Source organism: Pinus tabuliformis, chromosome 6 (genome assembly GCF_031772625.1).
Source record: "Pinus tabuliformis cultivar Carrire ecotype Pingquan chromosome 6, CPIR1, whole genome shotgun sequence".
NCBI lineage: Eukaryota > Viridiplantae > Streptophyta > Pinopsida > Pinales > Pinaceae > Pinus > Pinus tabuliformis.
In genome coordinates, this window is record NC_142292.1 from 249167320 (window position 1) to 249178485 (window position 11166).

Genomic DNA, 11166 nt, shown 5'->3' on the forward strand with positions numbered 1-11166 from the left:
TGTCCTCTGTAGTATTTTTTCCATAATGTTAAATGCGCCCAGCCTGGATTGGGAGCTATAATTCTCCAAATCAGCTCTGCTCCCATGGCTAAGTTTTGAGCACAGAGATCTTTGAAATTCAGTCCTCCCTCCTGAAGCGGCTTGGTGACAATTTCCCAGTTGACAAGAGGGATTTTCTTTTCGTTTTGCTTGCCTCCCTTCCAGAAAAAATTTCTAATTAGATCCTCCATCTTCTTGAGAATACCCACAAGTTCCAAGAGGATAGAAAATTGGAATAAAGGAAGGCTACTGAGTACTGCTTTGATAAGCACTGCTTTGCCAGCAATATTGAGCCAGGAGGATCCCCAGGCCTGCATTTTTTATTTGAATTTCTCGAGCTGAGGGTTCCAGTCTTTGCTCAAGGCCCTCTTGAGGAAGATGGGAAGGCCAAGATATTTGAAAGAGGTCCAATTTGAAGAGGCTGCAAAGCCTAGACATCTGGCAATGGAGTTTGCGGACGAGGGAGAGATATTCTAGTAGTAGATATGGCATTTGCCATTATTTAATTTGTTGCCCAAGACTTCACAGAAATCATCCAACACTTCTTTAAATCTGGCAGCTGAAAGTGAAGTTGCAGCCCCCAGCAGCAAGGTATCGTCAGCGAAGAGGGCGTGATTGATGTTTTTTACCCCTCTTGCTATGCTAAGGCCAACTATTTCTTGATCTTGTTGTTTCTTATCTAGATAAAAGCTGAGGACAGAAGCCTGCAGCACAAAGAGGAGGGGTGAGAGGGGACACCCCTGCCTCAGCCCTCTAGTGGCTTTGAAGAAATCAGCAGCCCTACCATTTACCAGGGGAGCAATCCAGGGCTTCGAGATACAAGCTCGAATCCAGTTTATAATATTTTGACCAAAACCCATCTTGTGCAGAACATCTATCAAAAAGCTATGCCTAACTCGATCAAATGCATTTGCTAGATCTAGTTTGATGACCATACCTTTTTCTTTTCGATGTAGACTGGAATGGATCGCCTCTTGGACCAGGATGAAGTTGTCCACTAGCTGTCTGCCATGAATGAATCCTCCTTGGTTCTCCAGGATGATTTTGGGGAGAATATTTCTCAGCCTGTTCGCTATAACCTTGGTTATCACTTTGTATCCAATGTTGCATAAGGAGATTGGACGGAATCTATTGAAGGAGTTTGCTCCTTTTTCCTTGGGGATGAGGGCGAGGAATGCTGAATTTGTGCAACCTCCAATTTTCTGGCAATCTTGGGACTTTTGAATCATTTTAAAGAACTCCTTCTCCACAATCTGCCAACAAGTCTGGAGAAATCTGGTTGTAAAACCGTCCGGTCCCGGATCTTTGTCGGGGTCCGTACCAAAGAGGGCGTCCCTGACTTCATTTTTGTTGATTTTGGCTTCTAACAGTTGATTCATTCTAGCAGTGATAAGGCAAGGAACTGCATCTAGGAGTTTAGAGCTTTGGCCAGCCTCCATGTCCTCACTATACAGCTTCTTAAAATGTTCGGAAGCTGCCTTTTTGATGCTGGTAAAATCATTTAATGTGCAGTTTTCTTCTTTGATTTCAGAGATGGAGTTACAGCATTTCCTGGCTTGAGCTTGCTTATGAAAAAAGGAGGAGTTTCTATCACCTGCTTTGAGCCAAAGACTCCTGGATTTGAGCCTCCAAAATTCTTCTTCGGCCAAGCAAGCCTTGTGAAATTTCTGCTGAAGCTGCGTCTCCTTGTCCAGATCTTCTTTTGTGATTTCAGTTGTTTCTAGATGAAGATGTTGCATTTCTAAGGAGTTTTGAATTTTTTTCCTTTCAGTTGCAGGATTGGGCAAGGTCTTGGCCCAGCTTTTCAGCATTGCTTTTACTCTTCTAAGTTTTTCCTCCCAAACAAAAAAAGGGGAACCCTTGACTGGGTCTTTCCAACAGTCTCTAACCTTTTGCATGAAGTCTGCCTCTTTAGTCCATAGAGAACTGAATCTGAAAGGGATAGGGCCCAGGTCCTTGGGAGCCAGCAGCTCAAGTCTTACGGGCTTGTGATCTGAAACACTGCTATGAAGGATGTGCATTCTAGCCTCTAGCCCGAGAAGAAGGAAGGAGCTTTGAACAAAAAATCTATCAAGTCTTGCCGCTATATGACCAGGACTGACTCTCTTATTTGACCAAGTAAACTTACCAGTAACAGGCTTGATGTCTAGCAGGTCCCAGTCCTGCATGAGATCCTCCGCCCATTCTCTTGCCGGATCCCTTACAATGTTGCCTCCTCTTTTTTCTGACGAGAGAAGGATGAGATTGAGATCTCCAGCTATGATGATATTTTCCAGATTCTCTAGATCTGCCAGACTTTTTATGGAATCCCAGCAACTCTTTTTCTCACCTGCATTGTTAGGAACATACACATTGAATAGACAAATGATCTCCTTGGTTTCTAAATGCTGCATTTTTAAGAAAATCCAATGAGTATTCAAAGTCTCAGAGATTAATGAGAACTTATTAGGGTTCCAGAGCGATCCAAGCCCTCCCGAGGCTCCATGGGCAGAAATTGCTTGCACTCCGCTTTTATTCCAAAATTTTTTACTTGCTTGGAGGAAAGTTGTGTCCTCCATTTTGGTCTCCTGGATGAGGAGGATATCTGGGGCTTCCAATCTTGTTAAAATTTTCATTGCTTCTTCCTTGGCTCTAGTGCCCATACCCCTACAATTCCAGGAGACTATCTTCATCATTTATTTTTGTTGTGATGGGCTCCCTTGGAGCCCTGAGGTTGGTTCCTCGTCGTCTTCGGGGTTTTTGCCAATAGCTTCTCTAGTGTTGGCTGGCTGCCCTGAAGCTTGTCCTTGTAGGTTTCTTGTTCTCTTTTTTCCCTTGCAGACTTGCATCCTCTTGTGGATCTTCTGGGAGAGGATTGAGAGTCTCCTATTTCTCCTTCTTCTTCTGATTCCTCAGATTCTTGGATTTCCTCCTCCTCTTCTGAGATCTTCCCTTTGGATCTCTCTGCTGCACTTCCACCTTTGATCGAGACGGAGGGGGAAGCTTTGGCGGGAGAAATTTCCTTTGGGATCTCGACCTCTTGGGAGGTCATGATTTCAGATCTTAGGAGCTCGAATTTGTTCCCTTGTCCTTCCATGGTTGGTTTCTGAGCAGGACCCGTCTGCGGGCTTTAGCATTTGCATTTGCAGTCTTCTTGTGAGAGGTTTTGGTGCGCTTTACCTAGTTCCAGCCTTCTTCTTTCCCTTTTTCTTCCACCCCATTGGACGGACAGCCTCTGGCAAAGTGACCATAGACGTGGCATTTCCGGCATTTGAAGGGCAGCTGCTCATAATCGAGTTTCTGCACATGAGTCTAGGGACCTACGATAATTTTGATGGCTTCCGGTAGCCCGACCTCTAGATCTACCTCCACGCAAATTCTGGCACAGTCATACTGGTCTTTGTTGTTAGCCCTGTCTATAAATTTGCCTAGGGTGTTGCCTATGTGCTTCAGAGAATCCCAATTCCAACAGTGCACTGGAAGGTTGGGGAGTCTCACCCACACCGGGACCGCTGTGGGCACATCCACTGCCGGATCGAAATCTGGCGTCCATTTATTCAAATACAGTCCTTGAGGGCCCATGAAGTAAGGTCCATTTCAGAAAATCAGATCCTTGTCCTCTTTTGCAGTGAACTCAAACAAAAAGTAGCCTCTCCCAAGAAAGTATGAGGTTACTTTGTCTTTTATCAAGGGTGCCCAGTTCTTGGCGACCCAGTTCTCTGTGGATTTTGGGGAAGGCCAGAGCCCTGTGAACTAGCCGACGAGGGCACGATCTGCAAGAGACAGAGCGACTTGAATCGGCCCTTCTGGCGGGAGAGAAATCTCAGGAATGTCATCCAGTTTCTTCACGAACTTTGCAGCTTCGACTTTCTTCTTCTTAGGCAAGGAAGCCAGCAGAGATTTGAATGCATCAGAGGCAGAGGGCGGAGGGGGAGAGATGGGAGGCCCCTGAGGAGTACCCAGCGCCTCCATGAAGGTGGGCGACCTTGGAAGGCCCAGCCAAGGCGAAGACAGTCGCGGCCTGCAGCGCAGACCAAAACTCCTCGGTAGGATCGCGCGCACAGTTGCAGAGCGATGGGCGGGTACTAAACTCTTTATATGAAATTATCCTCACCCATATTTTTATTAATACCCATTAATATTTTTATTTTCCTAAGTTAAGACTTAGGAACCCCAATAAAAATATTAATTATTTTAATAACTCCTCATCCGGGTGGAATTCCTCCAAACTATTTTAGGTTCTGGAGATCTCATGTGCTCTAGACCTTCCACAAAATTCTGGAGCTCGAGCACATTTGATTCTACCCAAAATCAACACTCCCTCTTAGCGAGGAATGTGCTCTAGTAACACTTCTCAACAGAAGTACTACACTGATGCACCACATCGGTCCTCTGTGTTCTTGATGCTTGGCTTGATGTCCTTCATCCTCTGCACTGTTGCTTCTTGTACTGTTGCCCATGACTCTACCACTACCACTGCTACATCTGTACTACAACTCCCTCTCGAAATGTTGCCTCATGTTGCCCATAGCACTGCCACTGCTACACTGCAACTCAATTGTTGAGAAGTAGGCAACTGAAAACACCCAAAACTGACATGTTCGTCAGTCTGGATGCCTTGTGATGTTGAAGCTACCCCTACTGATAATCTGTGCTCACCATGTGCTGCTACTTTGTTGTTGCAAATTGCTTTGTGCCTCTTGCACTGCTACAACATACACTGTGTTGCCTCAGACTTTGGCACTCTAGCTTTTCCATTGTCGCTCCATCACACCTCGCTCCAACCGACACCCGTCATTTTGCTACTGTCGTTAAGGGCTCCCGTAGTCGTACGTGATCCAAGAGTTTGGGCACCTAAATGATCCTGCCCGAGTGTAGTCCTCCTGTCTACAACTCCATGTCACCCCACCTCTTCTTCAGAGGCGTATGAGCACTCATGGCACAATCGTCATCCTCACCTTCCTTGTCAACTTTTGTTGGAGCAGCCTTCGATTCAGAAGCTTCCTCCTTTCCCTTCTTCCAGGGGCACTAAGTGGCATAATGTCCAAGTTCCCCACACTTGAAGCATCTGACCTTGGAAATATCCTTCTTCTTCCGCTTTTGTTGCCCTTGTTGTCCCGATGATGCGAGAGTTGCATCCTCCTCCTCCTTCTTGACACGGGCTCCTTTTCCGCTACCCCCCGCCTTGGTCATCCCCCTGATCTCTTCTTGTTAGAGTTGCCCACTTCTCCCAACTAGGGAGAGTTGCTCTACCCAAGATACTTTGGACAAATGTCTCCCAGTCTTCGGTGACTACATTCAGGGCAGTGCTGACCATAAACTCAGGATCTGGTGTAAACCCCACAGAAGTCAACTGGTCTCTAATCCCTTGCAACCTGAGGGGAAGTGATCGATCTCTTCTCCCTTCTGCATCTGGTACTATATCAGCTGATTTTATAATAGCATCTTGCGCTCGATGGAAGTACCCTGGTACAAGGTGGTCAGCATCTCCCACATCTCCCCTTTCTCAGCAATGCGTGGTACTACATGATCTTTGACCCCGTTTAGGATCATGCACTTGGCCTTCGCCTGGGCCTCCTCGTACTTCTTTAACGAATCAGTGTCGATAAGAACAACAACTACCTTCAAGGCATAGTCCTTGATGCAATTTTTGTCGAGGACTGCTAGGATCCTAGCCTTCCAAATGACAAAATTGGAATCTCCATCCAATCTATCCTGATCTCTTAGTCCATTGACTGCCATCTCTGCTCAACAAATATAGGACAAGTTCTCTTCTCCCTCTCCTACTACTAATCCAACAAGACTTGGATCTAGATTTCTTTGGCATAAGAAACCCTCTAAGGAACAAGCTACTCTAGACTCCCTCTGAGTCCTGATTTCCTTCACGGAAATCCTCCAACCAAATGTCAAATCACTCCTCTCCAATCCTTCCTTTGTTGTTGCAACCCGAATCTATATTTTTTGGCTAGAAATCTATCAAGGCAATGATTCCCTCTACCTTAGCTTTGTCTCCACAGACATTGTTTTGCACCAATAGCAACAGTGTCCCACCTGCTCCTCAAATCGAATCTGCTCTCCTCCCCCAACCCCGACAACTGAAGAATTTGAGCTCCTATGGTTCTGCGCAATCACTGCGTGAGCTAGATCAGCTCCTCATGCCCACTGCGTCACTCCTTCCTAGTCCGAAAATATGGCGTGGCTCTGCATGAGCTTGATCTGCCCCTCTCTGCTTCTGCGCTGGCCTAGACCGCTGACGCAGTTACTGCATGGGCTCCTCCCAGCGACTGTTTCACCCTCACCTAGCTCAAAATGCAGACACGGGCACTGTGTGAGCCTCTGCTTCACCTCTTTTGCACTGCACCAATCTCCCTCTGCATCTCTGGCTCTAGAACAACGTTGTCACTCGGGACCGCTGCCTCTCTGCAGCAAATTCTCTAGATCTCCCGGCTGGTGTCTTCAGTCTCCTATGATCCGTAATGCTCTGATACCATGTGAAATTTTCTAAATCTACACATCAGAAATCATACTGCAATCAATGGTTTATCATCTCCTACTTGTTTTTACAGTCAACAAGTTATTTAAACAATGATGAAAACACTATTGTAGACTACACATATATACAGATCATGAACTGAAATAAAATGAGACAATCACACAAGGGACACTGTTATTTTTGGACAATCGTCCCAGGAAAAACCCAATGCGGGAAAATCGGTGCAGCAGCTCTGAGGGTTTTCTATTATTAAGCAATAGTTTTGAATACAACTCTGGATGCCCTCTCAGCAATCCAGTTACAAAGATAAAAATGTACTGGAAGAAACCTAAGTGAGATTACCTCACTTCACCCGGCAAATTTTCTCCGTTCCGACAACTGGACTAGTTTTCCCCGACTACAAATGCGCTACCCCTTCGCAACAGCTGCGTGGAGCACACTGGGACACTGCGTTAGCACTGTGTTGTCTCCTCTGACATCAACCTTCTCGGCTGATCCTGTTGCTCTTTAGCTGAATTTAGATTTCTGCTGGAGGGTGGCTCTACCCCATCGTTGGAAATGTGTGGGCCCTTCCTGACCCAACATCAATCTCCATGGGTCTGCACTGCCTCCTCTAGCATCTCTCTGCCTCTCTTTGTTGTGTATTCAAGGTCCTGGAGAAGATCCTCCAACCTCAACTATCCCTTCCCCACAGATGCAATAGATCACTCGTTCAATTTTCTCAGCAAACCTCACCCCAGAAAAATCGAACTGATTGATCTGTCAAGTGTATCTCCAACTAACCCTCAAGCCTCCTCTTATACTTTTCTTGTTGATGAAACAATAGTCGAGATTAAATCCCTAATCAATGGCTAAGATTAAAATAGACTTGATCCTCGTCTCTTAGAAGCTTCTCACCCATATTTGTATTAATACCCATTAATATTTTTATTTTCCTAAGTTAGACTTAGGAACCCCATTAAAAATATTACTTATTCTAATAACTCTTCATCCGGGTGGAATTTCTCCAAATGATTTTTGGGTTCTGGAGATCTCATGTGTTCTAGCCCCTCCACAAAATTTCGAAGCTAGAGCACATACAATGCTATCCAAAATCAACAGTCACGACATATCACTTTTTCGTTGCATTATGCATCTTGACCTCATACTATGATATTTAGCCATAGGGTCGACCCCATTATGTTGCGATTTTTTAACCCCTCTCACTCGCGGACTTGTAAAATCATAACATAGTGATAGAGTCTTTCCTTCCATGGGCTTTCTAGTTAAATCCTCGCTAGCATATGTCTCCCATGCTGCAAATATTGTGTAGGCTCGTGATTCCTCTTTAGTCCTGCCAGGACTTTGCGTTGAAGCCTCATTCTTCTTCTTCTTTGTTATTTTCTGGCCTTATACCCAAGAGGCTCCCATATGTTAAGTTGTACTATTGCATTGCATTTTTACCACTTGTACCTATTTAAGCCTTAAGTCGACTTCATTTGGACACGTGTATAAGCCACTTTTGACCATGAATTTTTATAAGTTCAAACCATGCATTCATTAGCCTTTACGACTTGACACCCATTTTTCTGTGGAGAGAACATCCCTCGAGTGTCGATGCCCAGCATCTACCACCTTGCATTGAGCATAGTGTTATTCCAGTCCCAGGAACTAGTGCACTTTCCCTTGACGCTCGTTCTCTCCATTGTACTATAGACATTCTTTTATTCTTTTTCAGCCTTAAATATGAAAAAGACAAAAAAATCAAATATTCCAAAAAAAGCGGAAATGGGACAATTTATTCATCATTTGATGGAAGCAAGAATCAGTCACATTTCCCTTGAACAAAGCACTTAAAATGAGTCTTTCCTCCATCGGGATGGGACTTAGTTCGACTTTAGGGAAGCCATAACCTTGTTCTAGAGTTATTCCTCCTCTGATTGGTTATCTCTTCCAAACATATGGAGAGTTTATTAATGCCTCCTGCATTACAAACTTATACGAAGTTATCTTATGCTACCATAAAGTCACATCAAGTCGTGCTTTTATTCAAGGCAAGTAAACCTGTTGTCGGCTATTCTACAGTGTCTCTTGACTCATTTCTGTCAGCCATACCCGGTCTGTCAAGTTATTCTCAATATCACATTAGTGACATGGTCATTCACTTGTGTTGGTTAAGAGGGTCCCCATTGACTTCTTACTAGCAAGTATGCTCTTATCGACTCCAACAAATTGCTCTAAGTGTAGACCTAGAGTTGCACCCTGGCCCTATTTACATCATTGATAAGTGACCTTGTGCTCGAAATCAATCAGTATTATGGGTCTTTGACTAATTGGTTTCCCTTGTGCTCGATGTCAGCGTACATTATCACACATTAGGATTCGTGCAGTACCTTGGTTTCCATTTGACCCTATTAGTGGATTCCTTGCCTCTGTGTCATCTTTCATTATTGGTTGGTTCAGAGGATTTTGGTCATGCGCTAGCCACATCTTGCATACGCCAGAAATGAACTTTGGAATGGTTACTTCATCTCTCTTTGTCCGAGTTCTTCCAAATTATTGGCCTATGGGTTACACTCGTGCTTGTTAATTTTTCTTAGGGCTATATTTTTCTTTGCTTCGATAATTCCATTTCTTCATTAACACATTAAGTTCACCGCATAACATCATAACAGTATTCAGATTTACATCATTATTCTTCATCATATGAAACTATGTAGAAAGAACAATATCATCATCATCAATGCAGTGAAACATAAAGGAAAAATAGAAGAAAAGCATGCATACAAAAACACTAGGATTGGTCGGAGACCAGGGCAAAACCCACTATGGGTAAAACCCTTGCTAATTCTTCTTCTTAGATTGTCATCAAATCATTTAGCAAAAGAGAGCACAATGATCCATATATTCATCTATGCAACTAACCAGCAAAACAACTACAACATCCATGAAATGAACCCAACAATGTATATACTCAGAAATCTTATTCTAAAGATTGTATTGAACTGCCACTATCTGTAGTCAACTGTTGAACCTCGCAGTGATTGAGCGAAATCTTCATAAGGTTGAGATTTCATCTTTTGGATCTTGGTCACACCGAGGTGTCATGTGAGCGACTATAGCTTTCCCAGTGGCTCCCTCAAGTCTAGCATGCGAGCGACTGGGGTCATATCTGGACTACGGAAACCTTAAACCCCCAATCGCATGGATGGAGAGTTGTTTGTGCGATTGGAAGGCTCCAGTCCCATGGATGAGCTTCTGCGAATGCGACTATAGTCTAATCTTTCTTGTTTTCTGCCTACGACTAGGGCCCAAAACCCTAAATCAGAGATGCGACCTTCGGACCCAGCAATTTCACTTCAGAGTGAAATTGAACCTCCGTGGGTGAGCCTCAAACCTGTGTGAGCCAAAAACAAGATAGAAGAGTGTCTCATTGATGGTGTCCAAATGAGGTAGAGGGAACTTTTATTTACAGCCTTTCCAAGTGGTCCACTTGGCTTTATAGTCGACCTTATCAAATGTGCACATGTGGGTTTGTCTTCATAAGTACACTTTCCCTTATCTGATTTGAGTGATATTTAAGTTGATTTTGGTCATCTCAAAAAGAGGAATTCAATGCAATCATTATCTCCAGTAGGTGAGTTGTCCAAAGTAGAATTTGACCGCAGTTGCATATTTTTAACACTCCCTCTCAACTAGGGAGAATTCCACCTGCATCCTGTCATGTGTATCCAGTCATCAAATCATATATAATCTTAAGTATCTCATCATCTCATATCATCATTGATCATCTCAATTCATATCTTGCCCATTCCTACTTATCTCTTGATTTTCCCTGCTCATGTGTTGAATATTCTCGAATCTAGAAGAATAATTTGTCATCGGAGGGGAGCCTAAGCTACCACCCTCTATTCATCGAGCTACTACCCAGAATCTCTGCCAGCAGGATACTACCTGGGAATATTAGTGGGGAGTCAGGTCTACAATCCACATCAACATAGGAGAGGATATCATCAAGGAGCACATATCAACCTGAACCACATCAGGGAGCTACTACTCAACCCAGAATCTCATGAGGGAGCTACTACTACGACCCCATATTGAGCAATAGGTGATATAAGGGAGCTACTACTCAACCCATCCTATTTCCTATTAATCTTCCCAACAATGACCCTCAATAGTCATATGGTAGAACACCTGCATCATAATCCGAGCTTGGATGAGATACCCGACTTACCAAGAGGTAAGGATCACATGCCTCCAAGCCTCTTCAACCCATTGGCCAAACGGGGAGGGACAATCTCACCAATCCCTGCTTATGGGTATGATGCCAACTGGGGTATACTCTACAAAGACCAAGATAGGGTGAGATACTACTCCAACCCTATGGGTAACAGATAGGGGTGATACCCTATTGTCCAGAGTTCCCTCAACCCTAGGAGCCCTCTATCTCAATTCCACACCCTGGGAGCTCAAACAAGGGGGAAGAGTCGGCTCAGTGTCCTCAATCAATCCTTTTCTCTATAGATCATAAACATATCATCGTGCTCATATCTGGTAGTCATCATGTGTCAATAGTAGTTGTCTCATGTTCATAAAAGACATCAAATCAAATATCATATTAGAACATAAATAATCATATATATCATAAAAAGAATACCATATTCGTCCTCCGT

General features: G+C 44.0%; 1 protein-coding gene across 1 annotated transcript; it reads right to left on the reverse strand.

Moving 5' to 3' along the window:
- Positions 1–512: 512 nt before the first annotated feature.
- Positions 513–3571, reverse strand: LOC149258319 (uncharacterized). Its single transcript, XM_089410466.1, has 3 exons — positions 3517–3571; positions 1119–2368; positions 513–743 (listed from the first exon to the last, which is right to left on the reverse strand). Exons 1-3 carry the CDS (start codon positions 3569–3571, stop codon positions 513–515), a joined length of 1536 nt encoding a protein of 511 aa, XP_089266592.1.
- Positions 3572–11166: the final 7595 nt, after the last annotated feature.

What these genes read in the sequence shown, in the direction of transcription:
- LOC149258319 (XM_089410466.1), bottom strand. Translation starts at nt 3,571, where the DNA reads ATGGACGCCAGATTTCGATCCGGCAGTGGATGTGCCCACAGCGGTCCC. An exon ending in CCACAGCGGTCCCGGTGTGG is followed by an intron (nt 2,369 to 3,516) that starts GTGAGACTCCCC and finishes CTAACAATGCAG; the next exon opens with GTGAGAAAAAGAGTTGCTGG. An exon ending in GATACAAAGTGATAACCAAG is followed by an intron (nt 744 to 1,118) that starts GTTATAGCGAAC and finishes TTTGTGCTGCAG; the next exon opens with GCTTCTGTCCTCAGCTTTTA.